Source organism: Zosterops lateralis, assembly GCF_965231275.1.
Source record: "Zosterops lateralis genome assembly, chromosome: 12".
Lineage (NCBI taxonomy): Eukaryota > Metazoa > Chordata > Aves > Passeriformes > Zosteropidae > Zosterops > Zosterops lateralis.
This window is the reverse complement of record NC_139772.1, coordinates 19,025,794-19,047,374: the sequence shown is the minus strand read 5'-3', so window position 1 is coordinate 19,047,374 and position 21,581 is coordinate 19,025,794. Positions and strand designations below refer to the sequence as shown.

The 21,581-nt window shown below is 46.6% G+C and overlaps 1 protein-coding gene across 2 annotated transcripts in view; it reads right to left on the bottom strand.

Annotated features, from left to right (window-relative positions):
- KCTD15 (potassium channel tetramerization domain containing 15) overlaps window positions 1-20,036 on the bottom strand; it is a 47,273-nt gene extending 27,237 nt beyond the window's left edge. The window contains exons 1-2 of one of the 2 annotated variants that reach the window (XM_083870076.1): window positions 19,236-20,036; window positions 13,864-14,039 (exon numbers count right to left, since the gene is read on the bottom strand). In XM_083870076.1, coding sequence (XP_083726202.1) covers window positions 13,864-14,039; window positions 19,236-19,238 — 179 coding nt within the window. In that variant the 5' untranslated portion in view covers window positions 19,239-20,036. The remainder of the gene's footprint in view (window positions 1-13,863; window positions 14,040-19,235) is intronic. The other variant, XM_083870077.1, reaches the window with a different exon arrangement.
- Between the last annotated feature and the right edge of the window lie 1,545 nt (window positions 20,037-21,581).

Genomic DNA, 21,581 nt, shown 5'->3' with positions numbered 1-21,581 from the left:
CAAGGGACAGTGACAAAGAGCCTGCCATGATTTATGACACTTAACCATCATCCAATTCCCATTGTCTGGTCTGGCTGAGCTGCTCTGGAACATCCATGACCACATCAGGGGTGAGGATCCATCCCAGTCCCAGCAGAGAGGACATGGAGCTGTTACTGCAGTGCCAACAGGGCAGCTCTGCCCCCCTGCTCCTACCAAGCACAACTGTGTGGGGAGAGGGAGAACAGCATGGTCTGCCTGACCTGCATAATTTTAATAAAAGTAACCAAATAATATTACAATACACTATGAGCCTTTGAACACAGGATGTGTTTAGGGTAGGAGCTGAATATTATTCTTGTAATTAAATATGCCAAGATCTAGTGGCTACGCAGAAGTTGCTACACTGTAGGTAATATCCATCTACCTGGGAATTCTTCTCTTTATTTTAAATTGTGGACTTGAAGTTAAAGAAGCATGTAAGCTGGATTCCTGGTGCTATTGATTTTTTCCAGTATAACATTCAGGCTATTTTTTCTCTCCTTGTACCTTTTACTTCATTCTAACTGAACTTTTGCCTAAATAATTGGGGAAGGTTAAGAACATTAATATAAATTTATATTGTATCCTCTATTATGCCATTATTCCTGCTGCTCTGATTTGAGGCCTGTGAGGATTCTGAGCCTCTCATATTTTCTCAATACATAATTTACACTAAATATTGGTCATGAAAATTGACTCAGAACAGAAATTCTTTAATTTAAATCAAAATTCAAAACTAGCATCTTAGTTTCACAAAGTGTTCCCTGGTTTTCCAAAGGTCCCAATCCTGTGTTGCAGCTCAAACTTGGCAGGAGTTGCAGGCACTCAAGAAAATTAAGGTGTTAATACCTAAGAAGATACAAATTTCAAATAAAACATTCCTGCCTGTACAAGTCTCCTCTTGCTATTCCTTTAACCACCCCTTTTCCCTGGTCATGGTGCTACAAGGGCCCTGGGTAGCTGCATCAGACACCAGCTCTCTCACTGCTCACCTTCCTCCTGGAACTTCAAGTGGAGGACAACTCTGTATTTCACTAAGATTTTCAATCTGACTACACCTGGACATAGCTTCCATCACCACCGCCCAGTACAACTGGGCATGCTGGGAGGTTGGAAACATGCAGACACTGGTTATATTATAATATAAATGGGCTAAATCCTCGCTTGTTGAAGTCAGGAGTGAAACTCTCACTGAGACTCAGTGAAGGCAGGGAAAATTTCAAATGGAACTCATTTCCCTTTCAGAGTGTGAGTCTGGCCCTCCACATTTTTTGCATGTGTGGGTGCTGTGAAACCAGCACGTTTCAGCAGGAGAAAGAGGGCTGTCACTGATTCGAGGGCTTCACAACCTTTTATAAGGTACAGATGGTGACAACAAACACACTGACTTTGGTACACACTGCTCACACTCACACCCAGAGTGTGTAACCTGCTGGAACCACAGACCTTCACTCCCAATCCCAGACATATGAAACCTGAGCAGTTTTTTCCTGTGATTATCTCCTTTATTTCCAGATTCACAGGAAAGAGTTCCCAGACAGAGGCTGCCCAGGACTCTGCATCATCTGGGCTGAGCAGGGACACCAGTGACCCTTGGTGCCCACAGTGGCCTGTGCTGCACTGGGACATCCCCAGTGCTGAGAACAGGAATGACTCCAGTCTCTGGGTACTGATAAATCAGCTTTCTGCCTACAAGCAGCTGCCCCCACTGCTCAGACATTTCCTTGGTATGCTGACCCACTCAGCTGGTACAGCTCTCCTGTTGCTGATAATAATTAGTAAAGAACCTAGTTTGTCTTTCATTCTTGCTCCATTTGCTGTTCCTGCAGCCCATCTTTGTGTCCCCCATGGAGTAAACTCCACTACTTTTGCCCAGTCCCAGCACGTAATACTGTTGCAGTCTTGCACACCTCCAGCACAGCTCACATCAGCCCCTGCTCAGAAGCAGGCACTGCAGAAGTTACAGGATCTGTCACTGGTCCTGTTTTTCCACAAGCACGTGTGTGTGTGATTGGGAAGTTGCACCCAGCTCTCTCCATCCACACTTTATTATCATGCTTCAAATGATGAACCAATACTGTTTATTCTCTTGTTCATTCTAACTTTTGATCAAGCTGTAACCAATGTATTTTTCCTGGCTGTTCATTTAAAGAAACTGCACACATCAAGAAAAACTTGTTAAAAAGCTATTTCAAAGGGAAAACAATCCTCAAAGCCCCCAGAGCCACACCATGGAGGAAGGTTTGTGTAAGTTTTTTGCTGCTGAGCCTGAGCCATTGGCAGATGAGCAGAAACAAGGAGGAATTTCCACCAGGTTTTTCACTTCTGCAGCCAGAGAGCAGGGACAGACAGGAAGCAATGCACCACTACCATGGGAAGAGCCCACCCCCACAGCCAGGTTCCCAAAAAAAGGAGCTCCTGTCTAAGGGCTATAGAGAAGTTACCCACACCTGGGAAGGAGACAGCAATATATACACCTACTCCACAGAGGACACCTACCCTACAACATTAAGCTTATCAAGAACTTTAAAATAATAAGTGAACTGTTAACTGTTGAATTCTGATGAGCTACTGAAAGCTGAACCTGACTTCCTTACATGACTCTGAGAGTTCATTCTTAAATACAATACTCTGGTCATGGGTTTGATTCTGGCTCCAGTGAAGTAAGGCCAAAACATCCTCTGATTTAATTGGAAGCAGAAGCAGACCCCCATTTTAACCCTCATGCCTGCAAACAGAATACAACTGCATGTGAAACAAAGAAGAAATAGGTTTGAAACTGGTATTAACTCCAAGCTTTATTATCCTCCCTCTGTAGGACTAAAAAGTAGCCATTGAGGTTTTTTTGTCATTCAACAGCAATTTTATGTACTACTGGCCAAAATTCAGCCCTAGTTCCCTCCAAGACAACCCTGGCACAATCAGAGGACCCAGTTCCTTAACTGTCATGAACTGGTTCCCATGGAGTTCCACGAGTCAAACCTGCCCATGGAAGTGCCTGTGAGCTCTGCAAGGCCAGAGTTCAGGCAGCAGCCTGCTCACCACATTCCCCAAATGCCACAGCTGCAGCCTTTGGTGTAAATTGCACTGGTACAAATTGTTGGCCTAACACAGTATGACACCAAAGAGCTTAAAGAGAGTCCCTGGTTTTCATTGTACACTTTCTCAAGAGCAAGATTTGCTGCTGCCAAAGCATCTCCCAGATCTAAACAGATTACCTGCAGCACTGGTAGCATCTGCACTCCATTAGGGAGGTGAAACAGGAGCCTGCCCTGTGCACTGGGATTCCTCCAGTGTTTCAGCTTTATGGTGTAAATCTCAGTTTTCAGTGCTTGCCACTGATCCCTTCTGAGTCTGACCAAGAGGAATGGTGCAAATGCTGCATAACAACTTCCCAGCGTCCACATGCAGGACTCCTCCCAGGTTTTGCTTTATGCGATCTTCAGCAGACAAAAAAGCAATAATTTTAGCCTTTGAATGCATCCCATACTGCAGTAGAGACAATTTAACACAGCAGAGGCGAACACCAATTCCTGTGCTCTGCCTCTGTGTCCTGGTGCCCAGCTGTGACAGGCAGCTGGCAGTGCCTGCATCAGGAAGGAACACAACCAAGCACTCTTGTGAAGCTAAGAGCTGTCCTGCCTACCAGAGTTTCAGGTGACAGCAGCTCAGGTAAAAGCAAACCCCTATAAAGTTTTTTACAGATGTCATTTCATTTTTAAGCATCAAAAGAATGAAGTACATGCTAATCACAGCAGCTGAGATGAAGGAGTAGGCAGTTGGGTGGACAGAGCATGGAGAAGTGAGTTTATAACTCTGGAGTTTAATTCCAGCTCTGCAGCCTCTCCCAGCTGTAAGTTTGGGTTAGGAAAGCCACCAACCTGGTGTAATTCTGTATCAGTGGAATTACAGCATTCACAAGAGTGACTGACAGTACCTGTCCCTGCCATCAGACCATGTATTTCACCTCAGCACAGCACAAGGGAACGAGCTGAGGTACTGCAAGGCCCAGCCATGCTCATCAATTTATTACATTTCACATCACAAAAACTCAGCCAAGTTCCTGGGAGTAAGAGCAGCACAGGGCACAGCCTGCACCAGCTCCCACCCGGCATCCTCCACAGCAGCTTCTACTCTGTGCTCCAGAGATCCAGCTTCCCTCTGCTTCCACATGTGAGTCCTGTGTTTGCATGCCTGCATATTTCTTCTATTTAAATATGCACTTTGTTCTTAAAGATTTCATTAACCCATGAATAGATTAATTCTGACTTCAGTTATACAGATACAAATTTAAAGGAACTCCTTGAAAACCAGCAGAGTGATGTCTTTGGGAAGGCCAGGAGAGGTTTGTGCATGCACCTCTAAGGGCAGGACACTTTGTGTTCATTTGACTGTTGTTTTTACACCCTCAGAAGTCTTTGAGACTGAGCACTGTGTACACCCAGCAGCAGCATCTGACTGCAGTGCTCAGGTTGTGGGAACTCCTCACCATGCAGCCCACCAGCTCCAGCCCTGCTGTAACTCCACACAGGACAACAGGGTCACACTAAGGATTATTTTGGCCAGGTCTACTATTTGGCTCATTTTCTAAAACAATGGGGCTTGTTTTCTTTTCATTTAAGCTTACAGTGAAACTCTCATTGGCTTCACTGGCCTGGCCCATCATACCAATATCCAAACCACCTCCACTTATTTCAGTGGAAGGAGGCAAAGAAATAATAAGGTCCAATGTATTTTTAAATCTTTAGATTTCACAAATGATCACAAGCATGTAGGTCACAATATGCACAGAGAACGACACCTACAACAACCACCAGTAGGATTATTAAAATAATTAAGTTAGGCCTAGAGACAAATTCATTTCATAACATGTTCCTTACAAAACAGATACCCCCTTGCTTTATAATCTAGGGAGTCTGTTTTATAAACTTCCTAAGTAGTTCATGAAATATCCCCCTAAGCAGAATAGGTCTACTTGCCATTGCAGGGTCTTTATAAATCAAAAGTTTATGAATCAGAAGACAAACAGCAGCGATGTGTGTTCAAAGACCAGCTGGGAAGGGGTAAGGCCTCGTCAGCCCCAGTGGTGCTGTGCTGAGCTCTGACCTCGGGACACGATTTCCAGTACAAAGCCACTGAACCTGAGTCTTTACATAACTCCTCTGCATGCCATGAGGGAGCTGGATGCACAGCACATGAAGAGCAATCAATAAAGGAGATCCCCCTTTGTTTTAAGTGTAAAGATGCTGCATTTCACAGTGCAGCATCTTTACAGTACTTCACACCACTGTTGAGCAGGGAAGAGCCTCCACTTGCAGCACCTGAAAGGAAGAGGCAGCTACTTCCATGGCATCCTGTGGGAGTGGTTTCTCAAAATACATTGCTAATGCTTTTCCTCTTACCCTCCTGAAACTGACTGCTGAAAAATACTTAAATTATGCTGCCGGCACCAAAGTGCCCTTTCAGGTAAGTGGTAAGCAAAAGTAACAACAAAAGAAATGACAAACCATATCTGACCAACAAGAAACTGAAATAAATACAGAGTGCTAAATGAAAAAAAAAAAAAACTTCAAATTTTGGTCTCCTTGTTTGCTGGCTTCTCTTTGTGTGTTTTAGTAAACCAGACTAGTTTTCAAAACCTGTTGTAAGCAGGAAGGGTGGGAATTACTGATGTGTAAGTGTAACAGCTACAGTCATGTTATCATTGCAGAACATGAAAGGATAGAGCAGAAAACAAGGCAAAGTCAGCTGGGGCTCGTTTTCAAGTTGTCCACCCAACTGCCTACTCCTTCATCTCAGCTGCTGTGATTAGCATGTACTTCATTCTTTTGATGCTTAAAAATGAAATGACATCTGTAAAAAACTTTATAGGGGTTTGCTTTTACCTGAGCCGCTGTCACCTGAAACTCCGGCAGGCAGGACAGCTCTTAGCTTCACAAGAGTGCTTGGTTGTGTTCCTTCCTGATGCAGGCACTGCCAGCTGCCTGTCACAGCTGGGCACCAGGACACAGAGGCAGAGCACAGGAATTGGTGTTCACCAAAGGCACAGGACCACCATTCCATGTTCATCTTCTGGACTGCCCTCAGAGGCCATAAGTGCCTTCCCCCCTGCCCACAGTCTGGCAGCACCAGGACAGCCCTGCTCTTCCTTTTGACTAGCTGAGGCAAGGAAGTTGTCTGGGTAGGACTGTGCCATTTTCTCACACTCGGGGATTCTGAACAACCTGTGCCAGGCACAGCACCACAACCATGTTATTTCTCTAAGTCCTCCGAGTGGTGGTTTGCAATCTGCTCCTCCACACAAGGAGCTCAGTCTGCCCCTTCCTAGTCCCCGTAACGCCCACTTATGCCCAGAACCTCACACAACCCAGGCTGCAAATGTCGAGAGAAAAAATAAATTCTGAAAGAATGTTCATCAGAGACCAGCTAGGCAGTATTTTCTTGAACATTTCAACTTTTCCAAGTAAACACACAAATAATTTATTCATCGACAGGACCCAATCTCAGCACCCAATTACAGCAAGATTTGCACTCTCCAAAGGCAAAACTCTGCTTTCCTCTCCAGAGACTGGGCAGTTCCCAGTCTGTGGCTGTGCTGGGCAAGGCAGTGGTTATCAAGTCCAGGAAGAAGTAAACACTTTCATCACAGCAGACAGCTCAGCTCTGCTGTGGCTCCCTACATGCCAGTTATAGGAGATCCTGGAGATGTGGACACAAACAGGTCTGAAGAATCAGTTTCCATATCAATTCCTTCCTTCTCCTCTTTCTAAATCAATGGGATGCAGGGTTAGGGTTACAGGGATTATTTCCCTTTACCACCAAAGCCACTGCTCCAGCTGTGAGAGGGAGCACATGGAAATCTGCTATCCCAGTGTGCTTCCTCCGTGAGCTCTGACAGACACTGCACCCAGGGCTTTGTCCAGTTAGTGACAGATAGAGACAGAGTATTTAACACCATCATTTCCTGCTGTAAATACATCCCTATTACAGATTATTCTTATTTTCCATAGAGACCAAGCCACATACTCCTCCTCTGGCACCTGGGACCAGTGCAGCTCAAGCTGTAGCAGCTCTGGTCAGTCCTCCCCCTGCTCAGGAGCTGTGCTGGATGTGCCCAGGAGCTGTGAGGGATGTGTCCAAGCAGCAACACACAGTGCTGTAGGACCGATGCCTTTAGGAACAAACACTTCACACCTTTCCCAGAGCTTATCAGAGTGCTGCAAGGACTTGTGTGACCTTGGCCATGTAGCACCTATAACGAACTGGCTCTGCAGATGGGAACAGACAGGTTCAGCTTACACCCCCTGATAAAGCAGACTGGCAAAGGGAGACCGTTTGCTTGCTCCAGCTCCTGCTTTACTAAGTACAACATTCACAGGCAGGCTGGGGGAAAGCAGAGGGTGCAAAGGGGGAGAAGCCCTCCTTTGGGTTTTTATTTTATGGGTTCTGCTGGTCAAAGTTCCCTTAGAAACCAGAGACACATCTGCTCAATGACCAGATAAGAAAAACTCAAAAGATTTATCTCAGAATCTCAAGTGCATGATACGAATCCAAAAACTATGTTAATCTCTATAAGAATTCATATGTTAATTCAGAAAAAGCACTGCATAAAACCAAAACCTCTGGGTTTTGGCTGCTTTACTTGTTCTCATCTGCAGCGTACACCCAATTTCCTGAGAGAAGGAGAGCCCTGGCAGGCTCAGCCCTGGCTGCAGAGCTGCTGTGGCACTGCTCCTGCCCCGTGCCCAGATCTGCCCCTCAGAGCATCCTTAACATGCAGGGAGAACACTTGCTCCTGCCTCTGGAGGTGCTTTGCTTAAAAGTCTGTGTATGGGTTAAGTTCACAACAGCTATTAAAATTAATGAGCTTTGTGCTGCAGCTCACATGCAGACACATTTTGTAGGGCTCTGCTGGAACGTGGGGTGCTGGATGTGACCCTGAAGTGCCTTTGGGGAACACAGAGCTCCCAGCTGGGACTGCCAGGGCCCATGTCACCCCACAAACAGGGCACCTCACAGCTGACCCGGGGGAACAGAGGTGCCTTGCAGGGGCTGAAATGGGCCCCTGTGTCCTGCGTTGTGCCCCAAAGGGCGTGTGGAGCTGAGGGAGGGACTGAAGAAGGAGCAGACTCTGCACAGCTGCTGGGGGGGTGAGCAGCATGGAGTGACGGGGCATGGAGAGACCTGGGGGACACCTGAGTGAGCAGGGATGTGACTGCAGTGGTGCAGGGCTGCAGCAGCACGAGGCTGGCAGGAGGCTCTGCTCTCCCAGGAGAACCAAGGCTGCTCCAGATGGGGATCCTTCCCTCAGCTGTGCTGTGCTTTCACAGCCACCAACACTCACTGCTGAGGAACAGATCTGGCCCTCACCCCACTTAACCTGTCTTGAGCAGAGGCCTTGTTTAATCACTGATTTACACCCTAACTGCCAGCGTGGGGTAAGTGACAAGATTTGCTAATTGGACATTGTCTTCAGGCAATAACCTCAATAATACACAGATTTGATGGAAGATTAGCAAATAAATTATTCTAAGACTGACACTCAATACCATGGGGAAGATATATGAGATGTTCTCAACTCTGCTAAATCCAGAGGATTATACGTCCTAAATATATCCAAATTAAGAATTTCCCTGTTCTCTCCCAGGAAGTGCAGAATGGGCCATCCATGTAAAGGATGATGTGGAAAATCTGTCCTGCAGACCCTCAGCAGGTGTGTCTGAGCCATGAAACCACCATGTCCAGCTGTACAGAGTCAGGAATCGTGTTCCGTCAGGGAACAGAGGGGTCCTCAGACGTGGAGCAGAGAATTCCCCTGAACTCAGCCCAGGCTGGTGTGGCTGCAGAGGAGGGAGGAGAAGCAGATCTCAGGTGTCAGTGCTGAGCTCCAACAACCAAAGATGGAGGTGCTGGAGGAAAAAGGCAGCTGAATTAAAACCCAAAGATACCCAGAGAGTAGCTAGAATCAGGTCACTTGGTAGGAGAGCTTGTCCAAGGGTGGGTCAGAAGAATGACAATGTGCTTTGACAAGAAACACCCAGAGGAGAAGGCACATGCTTTAGGGGACTCCTTTGTACATCACCAAAAAGTCCATGGAGTCAGAGGAAAGTGAGACAGGGATATGCCTGGAAAACTACTGCCTTGTAGAGAGATCATTAGTTCCTGAAACAAATAATAAAACCTGTGCTGGTTTTCCTTGGGGGGCTCCAGAGATGGGGAGGTGGAGCCCAGTGCCAAAAGCTGAGATCAGGGAGCACAGGGCCAGGGAGCTCCATCCTCCCAAGGGGGAAAGGCTGGGAGCAGAGCTCCAAACCCTCAGAGTTTGGCTTGCAAACCAACAGGGAGGCCCCCTGGGCTCTGTGCACCCACCCTGCTCCCACCTGGACAGCAATGCTTCCACAGAAATCATTCCTGCTCCCCTCTGGCATAAGTAATGCCACATAAAGCATGAGCTTTTACAGCAAATGGAATCTCTTTAACAGAGGTTACGCACAAATACAAACTATCCAAGAATGGAAGGTAAATATATTTACCTCACACAGCAGCACAACTCAGAGAGAGCTCACAGCAATTCTCTGAGATAAAAAACATTATTCAGAACTGTGGAAAGGACAGGCTTCTGACAAAAAAAATCTCGTTCTGCTTTCTAACAAAAATTCAAAGTGGTATCAAAATTTCCAGTGAAATCAGGAAGCTGGGGCTTGCTGTGGTCTACAGGGATTTGGAGGTTCTACTTCTTTTCTGCTTGAAGTCAATGAGATGTCTGCCAGAGTTCAGTGGGAATAAGACTGGGGGATCTGGCAATGCCTTTGGGTATTCCTGACTGGACTTTTGGTGCAGGTTTATTTCCTAAATGTAAAAACTGTCTCACTCTGTTGGATAAATACAATTTGCAACTCACTCTGTAGATGTGCTAGAGGTTTTGCAGCCTTTACAATCTGTCATATAAATCCACATTCAAGTGTCAACGTGTGAAAGGGCTGCTTTAGAGGTCCTCTGGGTGAAAACAGGAACAAAATTTCCAGAGCAAATGCTACAAAGATGAATAATTTCTCTACTAAACAAGTTATTATAGAAATAAGATGCTGATGGTAAGAGTCATTAGAATTCAACAGAGTTGGGTTTTTTTGCTTGTTTTTTGGCTTTTTTGTAGTTCTGTAATTCAGAACTACAAGAATTGGCAGTATGAGTAGGAGAATCTGCTGAAAACAAACTACTGAAATTGAGCCTCAGATCCAGGTAAAACAATATGAACCTCCTTGTACCTTCACAGCTTGTCAACTTCAATAACAATTTTGGGTATGCATGGAAAGTGGCCACAAGCAAGTATAGGATGTGGGAATAATAATAATATTATTTGTGAGGTAATTTCTGAGACCATCATCATTATGCTGATGTTGACCACCATTCCTTTTTATGTTTCCCATTTCCTTTGCCTTTCACCCTCTGGAAAACCAGCTTTTTTCTCTTGTATGTGGCTTAATTCAAAAAGTCAGCTGGAAAGGTGTGCAAGAGTAGTGGGTGAGTGTGGGTAGTTCAGAAGCCACCTCTGACAGTGGCTGTTTAACCCTCCTCTCCTTCGTCACACTAGTTGTGAGCTGCTCAAGTTTTCTCCTCTGAAGAGGATTTATGTGGGCCATAAAAATTTCCGGGAAAGAGAAGTCTACCCCCTTTAATGCCTAATCTGGCACCCTTTACTTATGCAAATTTAATCAATGGACAAATGCTCTGATCAGAGCAGCTGCACTAATACAAACAACATCAAAGACTTTGTCAAAGTTGCTCTGAAACAACTCTGGGATCTCTGAAATGCAAGATTTGGCCTCTGGCCTCATTTTAGCAGCCATTCACTAACCTGAGCATGATTTCCCAATGTGGTCCCTTCCCTCCCCAAACCAGAGGCAAGCACACACACTGTATGTGCCCAGGCAGGCAGAGGCAGCCCAGTGGGCAGAGCACAGTCACTCCTCTCAGGTCCCAGAGAGGGATGCTGCTGCTGTCAGGTGTCATCAGTGTCACACCAAGGGGTGACAGCCCTACAGCACGGGCAGGAACTGCTCATACCTGCACTGCTCCTGCTGGGCCTGACCTGGCCAGCTCCTGGGAGCTGCCCCCCCTCACTGAACTCAACATCAACTGGGTTAGCTCAGGACTGAGTAGGACTGCACCTCCTCAAAATATTGAGGAAGTTTAAACACGACTTGGGGATTTGTTTTTTCCTGTTTTCCATCAGCATGTGATGTTTCTGTGCATGCACACCCGGGTTGAGTTTACACACATGCTCACAATCCAAGTGTCCTTAAAAATCCAAGTACAGTACATGCTAAAAAGCCTACAGGCTAAAAGCTCTTTGGGATCCAGGAGCACAGAGAAAGCAATACAAATTGTAAAACAAATAAAAAGGAACTTTATTCCCACAGTTTTCAATTTCAGTGAGCACAAACCGTTTTATGTGACTGCAGCTAAGATTTAGCGATGCATTTCAGCATATGCTTGTACCTTTTGCTGAAATACAACCTATAAATTTGTGTGATTTCTTGGATTTGAAGCTTTTAAACTCATGCTCAAACCAAGAGTTTAACATGCTGCCCAAAACAATCCAGAAAGCTCTGCATGAGGATCAGCGTCGTCGTGCCTCTCTGTGTTACCTCTGAGAAGAAGCCAGCAGTGCCCTGGCATTATCTCCAGATATTTTACTCAGAAGAGCAATCTCCTTCCTCCTGCCCCGTGAGACACCTGGGAAACCTCTCCCAGCCACACTGGAAAGCCAGTCTGTGCCACATGGAAGATACACAACAGGACAGGGAAGAAGCATCAGGAGCTCCAACTATCCCCATGGGAATAACAGCAAGTACTTCGCCTCAACCAGGCAAAATACTCGATGAGGGGCTTACAACAAAATCTACTACGCAGTACTGAAGAAAAAAGCAATTATATAAAATATTAATAATAAATTAACATATAGCCTTCACCCAGTTTCATAATGTATGGAGCATTATGTCCTACTTGGGGTGCTGGTGAATGGTTATATTTTGCTATAAAAATAATGTCATCTACAGGTTTCATCCTGGAAGCTTTCACCTCAGTGAGAACTGAAGTTTGAGCAGCTGAAAAAGCACTCAAGCCTTCTGAGATAACACAGCAATATAAACGAAAGACAGGACACAGCAAAACATCAGGCAGCACGGAAGCTCTGGTCAGTTTTGTACTTTCAAAAATCTATAGAAATATGCCTTTGTTATTTATCAAGCAGAAAAAAATTATTTTGCTTCAGTACTCTGTTCTCTTGAAATAAAATCTGTGAATTTATGTATATTCTCCCAAAGCTTCCATAACTGAAGCTTTTATTAAATAAGTTTGATGTGGGGCATATTTTAAAAATAGCAGTGATATTTTAAACTGTGGAAACAGATGTGTCACTCTACTACCACTGTTGAATCTTCACTGTATTTTTTAATACTATGAAGCATTTGTATGTTTCTCCATTACAAATCTTTCTCCACTGAACAGATTTCTTCTCTATGATTGAAGTAGTACCACAAAGACGTTATTAAACACTGTCCAAAAAAATAGTATTGTTTCGGTCTGACCATAAAATATACATATTTTAATAATTGGGCTTTTTTCCAAGAGAATTTCAGCAGCTCCCCTTCCTTGGAATGAAATCACAGCCATATGCTTTACGATATTAGAGGCATTTCAAGGTGTCTCCATAAATGTCATTTATTGCTTGGGAACCTGCCAAATCTGCAAAACCCCTTAGTTCTTTTAAAAGGAAAATCTTCTGATGAAACTAGCTCTTTACACTGGTTGTCGTAACAAAAAAGAAAAAACAATCTCTCTCTTATGGAATTCTGCCCATGCAGGTAGCAAAACCTCTGGCAACAAAATCTGGGCTTTGGTTTGCTTTGAGCCAACAGAGCACTGAGGTCCCCAGCCCAGCACAGCCTCACCTGCCTCACACTCACACTCAGCCTCTGGAACTCACCCTCTGGACCATGAGCAGCCTCAGTGACAAAAAGCTGCATTGGTTTAGTGACCATAACTGTAAATCAAAATCAGGCACCTCTCCACATCCTGCTCCCATGAATGTGCTTTAACCCTTCAGAGAGCAGTGCCACACTGCACACTGCCCAGGATCCTTCAGCCAGTACCCTGCAGGACTGGCAGCCAGGCAAACAATAAAGACACTCCATGTCATACACAGGTATCATCTCATGCCACATCTATTCCTAATTTGGCATATCTGGAGTCTATCCTGAGACAGCACTGGCCAGATCTAAATAGACCTTGCCAATCATGTCACCAACCTGTCCAGCACAAGGCACTACATTTAACCACACAGGAATTTAATCCAGTCTGTAGCTGCAGCAGCCAGAGTGGGTCAGCCAGGCACTGCCCAAAGGAACTGACTGCTGAGGCATACAACTACCACTGAGGTCAGGATTCTGGCTGGCCAACAGAAACATCCATTAGTCCCACAGCAGTAGAACCATTCTTTCTCCTTGCGGAAGAAAAAACCAATTTCTCCCCCTACACCCGAAAGAGACGAGTTTCCTGGTACGGTTGGAAATAATCTAGGGCAGCACACCAACAGGTGCTTCAAACAAATCAGCACAGCACAGAAGATGTTCAGAGAGAAAATGAATAGACTCTCTAAATAATATATAAATTGTACAGGCCTTTTTTTCCTGCAGAACCCCAGTGAAGTTACTGTATAAATCAGAAACTGAATTATTCATCAGTGGTGAATATATAATAAATGGTTACATTGAAACATTCCTCACAGGTGCATGCAGTGAGCAGAACCAGGCGGCGAGCCCGGCAACAGCGAGGGCTTACCTGGAGTCTGGGTACTTGGTGAGGGTAGCAAGGCTGCTGGTGTACATGTGTCCTCCTACATCGATGTGCACGGGAGCATTGGACTTGGTGAGTTGAGCTGGGAGAGGAATTCCTTGAGCAGCCAGAGGAGAAACCGGGGACCGTGTTAGAGACAGACGGGACATGCTTCTTCCCTCCTGCGACCGGGAGGCAAAAAGAACAGTTTCTCTTAAATGTAGCAGTGTGTTACCTTTCTCTCCAGTGTGATCACAGATCTAATCAGATCATTTTTGCATCTGCCTGATCACATATTCAGCTAACAAATTATTGCCACCACTGTAATTAAGTGTATTTGCATCATTTTCTTCCAAGTACCAGAGGGGAAGAGAAAGATGCTTATTAGCAATAAGAAATCAAGAAAAAAATTTTCAAGGTGTCAGCCTCAAGGGGCATAAAACAAACTGCAAAATTCTAATTAAAGGTCGTGGGCTTATGTGTTAGATGTGAAATATCCCCTGACAAACGAATAACCAATTTGTGAATTGGGATTCAGGGGGTTTTTGCAAGTTTGTCTCAGTAACAAGACACCTCTAAATTAGTGACTTCCTCAGTACCTAAGGCATTTAGTTTATACATGTAGTAAATTTCACATCAAACTAAGATAAATTTTCTGGCTTATTTTCAATAATTGTGAAATAAATGGATAATTTTCAGTTAAGCCTTAATATTAGACCTAAACAACTAGTAAGCATTAAACTGAAAGCAATTAATACCTGGCAACAGTGAAAACAGAAAGACAAATAAATTGACCCATGCTTTCAGGACAAGAAAGTACTGTATAATCTAGCACACGAAATTATAAATTCTACAGTCCACTTAATGTAATCCACCTAAAAACATTGAAACATTAGTGAAATTACTGAATTGAATCCAAAAATTTTCAGCAAAATCAAAGCTAAAAATACTGAAATGTCTTAAAAATTAACAGGACAACCAAGCAAAAGGAAATTCCTCAATTCTCTTCTTAGGAAAAGCACAGCTTATTCTGCACGAAACATGTCTCAAAGCTGATTTCAGTTCAGTCGGTGCAGACGGCACACAGGTCAAACGGGAAAAAACCCTTTTAGAAAAGTTTAAGAAAATGTACATCCGTTCTCCCCCTTATGGGGAAAGCAACATATGCAAAACATTATAGTTGAAGACATTTCTGAATATAATCTAATTTTCCTGGTATTTTGTAATTCAAGCATGCTACCAAGCACCCAAGCTCTTCCCTGCATCTGACAAGCACTTTACATGCAGCACTGCAAAGTGAATTTCTATTTCTCCCACATCACTTTGACAATGTTTCTAAGAAATCTAAAGCTGGTCTTGCCTTTCTCTTAGCAGTATTATGCACAAGATGCCCGACTATGCCACTTGATGAACATAAATTAGCAACATTCTTCATAAAATAATTTCCAAGCTAACAGAGAAAGGGATTGAAAAATCTTAACGCATCTGAACAGCTTCACAAAGTCATCACAACATCTCCATTTACTGTATTTAATCTTGGTTAGCTCCTAAGAATTTCTTGCATCAACAGCACAGAAATACATCACCCCATTATGAATCCACATCCTTGTCTCTTCAGAGGCTGGATGGACATCTGCACTGAACACGAAGCAAATGCCAACTCTGTCCTAGGACTTCCGTGTCAGCCGATGCAAAATTGGGCATTAACATTTTCACTACAGCACCACCTTCAAGGAAAGTGACTGAATCCTTTCATGACTGAAGATGTTGCTTTCTTGTTTCCCACAAGAGCTTGTTGTGGCCAACCTTCAGTAAATATGTCATACAGCATAAATAAAACAACTAACTTTTAAAAACAACTTAATATGTAAGTACCTACAGTATTTTAGCAACGTGTTTACTAATCTGTCTGCCAATACAGACAAAGGCTGCTGGGTTTTTTTCTTACCAAACAGCACTGTAAACTCATGTTCAGTCTCTACTCCTTCACTTAAATGAAAGGGTCAGAAGATCCAGGCTGAATGTCAACCCCGTCTTTGTTCAGACCCCAACCATTATCACTAATGATAAAGGTACAGACCTTGCAGGGTGCAGGGCTGCCTTAGAAATAAATTTCACGCAGTTTCACAAAACAAGAGTCTAATTAGGGCTCATCTGCACCCCTTGTTACAATTTCCAAATGAAATCAAAGGACTTCCAGTCCTCTGTAAATGTGTCTTACATTTAACCATTTGTCTTGAAATACAGACATCAGTTTTAAAATATGCACAGATAGCTAAAGATCAAGTGATATGAATCTATTTGTGCATATTTAAACACTGCTGCTATCTTAGGATTTTGTTTAATGTTAGTATACCAGTAAATTCCTTGATCTGTAAAGACTGAGATTCTCAGTGAGGCCATACTCACACAGTAGATATTTAATTTATACTATTCACTGGAGGGACCTTTTGAACAATCCTCTGCTTTTGGCATTTCTCAGCTAGAGCATGTGTTGAAAAAACACTTAATTATAGAAAATCACTGGAAAGCTAAAATAGTTCTCAAACTTTTATGGCTTTTCATACTTATTGAAGGTGCCACTGGCTTTTAGGGGGAGAGGAAGAGAAGGGGAATTAAAACACTGGCTGGAAAGGATTCATATTAAAAAATGAATCCTGGATTTTTATTAAAATTGTGGAATTCAATCATTTTTGTATGAGCAAATTATCAAGAGGCACAACTGCTAAGAACTATATAAAGGGCACTATTGCTAAAAAAAAAAAAAATTACCCCCCGTTTCTTAAGGTACCATAACCCTTTTTCTAATGACTCTTTCCTCTTCTTAATGTAACACACAGCAAAAATTCATCACACTGAGTAATGTACTTATTTTATGCACAAAGCAAAATCCTCAATGTATTTATCCAGTGAAAGTCTTTATGCACATATTTTCTAATATGGATGAGAAAATTAAAACCTTAAGGGTAAATATCGCAGAAACACTAACAAACTTCATTTATTAAACCATGTAAAATAATCCTTGCTCTTTAGTTGCCTACAACAGGATACAGCATCCCAACTAGTGGCACAGGCAATAACCCTGCTCTAATAAGTAACACAAGGAACCTGCTGAAGGCAAAATCAATAGAGCCTGATTCCCAAATTATGTGAATATTTAGTTTTTCAAACATTACACACCAAGATCTTTCAGAGCCAGCTTATCTTTTTCTGCCTTCCTAAGCTAACTGCTTGTAAAAACTATTTGCCCATGCAAAGTGAAATAATCACAATGCCATGCTCATTTACACACAAAATGATTTTGTGTCCCATTGTGCTCACAGTTGTTCAGCTCTCTAGGGGTGATTAAACTAGCTATGCTGCTACAGCTTGAGATGATTTCACTGAATCGTTTCTCCATGAAGTTGCTTCTTTGCTAAGCTGTTATTTTAACCATAAAAGGTAAACAGAAGGCAGTTGTAAGAGCTCCATTCAGCTCCGTGCCCAGGGCTATAACCCTAGGGCAGAGAATGCTGAAAGACTGCAGAATTTTCCAGGGTGTTGCCTTTCTTGCTCTAAAGCCTTCAGGAATACTGTTCATTTAATACACACTCTAGATGATACATTTCAGATCCTACTAAAAGAAAGACTTCAAAAGTATAAGAAGTTTTGGGCGGATGAAGCTTTCCCACCTCTGCACATAGCTTGGGGCCATGGTAACCAATACTGCTGTTGATGTTGGGAAAATACAGGAGAAATAAACTGCACAGAGCAGAGCAGACAGATAGGGACAAGGGAGGTGAAAGGTTGCAGGAAAGAAACAGGCAGCAGTCTGGAAGGGGGAACGAAAAAAAAAAAAAAAAAAGGAAAATAATAAAAAAGGAGGCGGCTCTGAAGGAGGGACAAAGTTAAATCAAGGAGCAGGCACTTAAAAGACTACAGATGGGAAGCAAGACTAATTAAGGATGTAAAAGCGCTTTGTTTCTAAAGTTTATTGTTGCCAGGATAAAAATTAATTGAAACTAATGCTGTTATTCACTCGTGCAGTTTAATTCCTTCATGCACATTTAAGACGTGAAATGGAAGCGGCAGGTTTGCGGACCTGCCATGGAGCCGCTCTCCGGGGGGCCGGGCTGGGGGCCGGGCTGGGGCCGCACGGACCGGGGCCGCCCGCTCCCCCCGGGCTGCCGGAGCCGCGGGGAAGCCGCTCTTCCTCCCCAGGGACCTTCATTTCTGTACCAGCAGACCCACTGGGGCTGAACCCACCCGGTGCAGCCCCCCGGCCGCGCCGTCCCCGGCACTGCGGGCCACAAGTTCCCCCGGCGCTGCCGCGACTGCGGGGCAGCGTCTGCGTGCCCGGCGCCGCCCGAGGGGCACGGCCACAGCCCGGGCAATTACCTTTGTCTGTCTGCACAGGGACGGCCACGGCCCGGCTCTGCCCGCGCGGCCACCCCGACACGACCTGCCCCCGCCACGCCGTGCGCCCAGCCCCAAAACAAAGCGGGCCGGGGGGCTACAAACCTGGGGCTCGGCGGCTCCCAAATTAAAAGTCCATAAATATTTGCACACACCTCCACGCTGCTGTACTGAACACTGCACCGAGACACCGTGCCCAAAACTTTTTTGGGGGGAAGGGGATGGGGGGGAGGGCAAAGGGGGAACTCCCTCTGAGGCTCTGGTTGCTACTCACCCCCCCCCCCCCAAAAAAAAAAAAAAGGAAAAAGGAAAGGCTTTCTCCTTCCTCCCCCTCTCCTCCCCCCCCCCCCCCCCCTCCCCGCAACCCGCCTCTCTCTGGCAGTCTCCAGTCTATTTAGTGCAAGTTTCACGTCACCCAAATGCTTTTCCCTACTGATGGTCAGGGAAATCACCAGCGAGCAACGCACCCGGTCACTCAACTTCTGCCTTTTTCTTTTGAACACACTGTATGCTGTATGCCCAAAGGTAAAATTCAGCCAAAAAAAAAAAAAAAAAAAAAAAAGGCACAACATGGCGTCCTTTACTTATTCCCACATAACAAGAAAGGAGATGTCTTAGATGAATGCAAGAAAAAAAAAAGTCAAGCCCGAATCCCCGATCCTGCACATTTTCCGAGCAGCCAATGGTGGTGAGCATTAGCCAGGCTAATGTATTAATTTTGCAGAAGTGTGCCACATCGCATGCAGGAGCAGGAATGCAAACTATAGCCTAGAGTGGTTTGAAGTCTACCCCAAACCAAGCCTTCCACTCTCACTGGCGCCAGAGTTTCATTCACAGCCCGCCCGTGTTTTCCATACGCGGCGCTCCCCATTGTCGCCCGCCTTCCCTTTGTGCCGAGCCGCCCCGCCGCCAGCCCCCGCGCCCCGGCCCGCGCACCCCGCGCTCCCTCCGCCCGCCCGCCGAGCCCGCGGCTCCGCGTGTACCATGCGAGAGCGCGGAGCGAGCCGCGCTGCCTCCGCCGCGCTGGCGCTGGGCCGTCTTCAGAGCCGGGGCCGGGGGGGCAGCGGGAGCGCGGGCACCCCGGGCCGCGGGGCTCCGCCGGCGCTGCCCATGCTGGAGCGGAGCAAAACAAAACATACACACGCACGCACGCACACACACACACAGGCACACACACGCGCAGCGCTACCAAAGCGGGGCGGCTGCAAACGGCTCCTGTAGCTTTAAAAAAACACCCCTCCGCCGCTGCTCCCCGGAGCCGGCAGCCGAGTGAGTTTGAAGAGGCACTTTCCAAAAAAAAAAAAAAAAAAAAAAAAAAAAAAAAAAAAAAAAAAAAAAAGGGGGGGGAGGGTGGCGGGGGGGGGGGAAGAAGGAGCGCGAGCAGGCGCGATCCGCGCGGTGAGGCGCGATGCGAGGCGCGGCACGGCGCGGCACGGCACGGCACGGCACGGCACGGCACAGCGCGGCGCGCACGGCGCTCCGGCCCCGCACGGGCGGCTGCGGGAGCCGCTGCCGCGGTCCTTACCTTGAGCACAGAAGAGATCTGCGAGCCCCCCTTTGGCTTTGGGCTCTGCCGGGGCCGTGTGTGGATGGGCTCAGCTTTTTGCTTTTATTACTATCTTTTGCTCCGCAGATCCTGCTGTGATTATTATTATTTTTAAAGCTGCTCTGGTCTCCTCTCTCTTCCCCTGCTTTTGCTGGTTCTTTTCCTATTTATTTTGTGCGTGTTGTGTGTATGTGTGTGTGTGAGAGGGGGGGAAAAAAAGCCTTTAAATGAAACTGCCGAGGCTGTTATGAGAAGAAAGGCAATAATCCCGTCTCTAAATAACAGAGGGAAGGGAGAAGAGGAGGAAAAAAAGCGAATTCTTGCTCAGGGCTTTGCAAACGCCTGCAGGGCAGAGGATTAGGCTACAATTAGCTCAGCCCTTTGCTCTCGCCCTAGCTAATTTTGCGATGAAAATTGGATATTTTTCCCTCCTTTTGGTGAAGGTCTGCAGATTTACTCCCCCCACCCCCAGAATAAAATAAAATACAGCCCTAGAAAATGAAATAAGGCTGGGAAGGCAGCCGGCTTCCCCAGCCCGCGCCCCCGGCGCCGCCGCCCGCAGAGCCCCAGCCCCGCGCGGCCCCGCGGAGCCCCGCGCGGCCCGGCCCGGCCCGGCCCTGCCGGGGGATAACGGTTCCGTGTTGGGGAGGATCGGGCCACTGTCACGTCCTTCAACAGACTTACTGAAAAGAAGAAGGAGGAAAAGAGGTGGGGGGAAGGGGGGAAAAAAGCTGATTTTAATCATTGTCATTTGGTCTGATGTAATATTTCCCCAGGCATTTTCAACTAGGCATAAATTTTCAGCTCCCAAATAAGTAACACAGGGCACGTTTCTCACATCTCTTGACTCCTCTGTTACAATTAGGGTAGCACCCACTCTGCACTTGTTGATAAACTAGATGAAGTTAAAAAATAAATAATAAAAAAATAGCGCCGACCCTCCTTCCCTGCAGCACCCAGCGGTGCCGAGGTGCGGACGGGGGGCCTCGGGGGCCGGGGGGGGCTGCAATTATTCCCAGCCATCCATCCTGCCTGCCTCCCCCTCCCTTTCACCCTTTGCTAATGTCTCGCATTGTAAACGCCAAATTTCCTGTAGGCCATTAAAACCAAATGACGTCTATCGACATGCATTGTGCTATTGCGGAGCGCCCTGGCAGCCCGCCCCCGGCCAAAAGCGCCATTTCAATTAGAGCGCGCGGCGCGATGGCGCGGGGCTCCGCGGGCGGCTCCGCGGGCGCGCAGCTCGCCCGGGCCCCGTACCGGGGGGACCGGCAGGGAACCCCCCCGCGAAGCGGAGGGGGGGGGGGGGGAAGAAAAAAAAAAAAGCAAATCTCTGCCTCAACTTTCAGCCAGAGGCGCGGGGCTGCCGGTGCCCGCGTGTTTCCGCGCGCCACCGCGGGGGATGCGCCCCCCGCTCCGCGCCGGGCCCCACGGAAGTTTGGCGGAGGGTGCGGAGCTGCCGGCGGGCGGCCCCGCGGCGTTCCCGGCACTCGGCCGCGCCCCGCGCTCGGGGCCCGGAGGGGCCGCGCCGCCTCCGCGCCCGCGGATCGGCCCCGGCCGCGGCTGGCGGGGCTGCAGCGCCCACTAGCGCGCGCCGCCGCGCGGCCGTTACGCAACGCTGCGCGCGGCCCCGAGAGGCCGGGCCGGGAGCGCCCCCCGCCCCCGGGCCTGCGCCCCCCGGCCCCACGGCGGCCGCAACGCGATGGGGGCAGGACACCCCGAAAACTGGGGGAGGTTAAAGTTTCCTTCCGTGGCAGGAATAAACAGAAACTTTTCTCCTAAG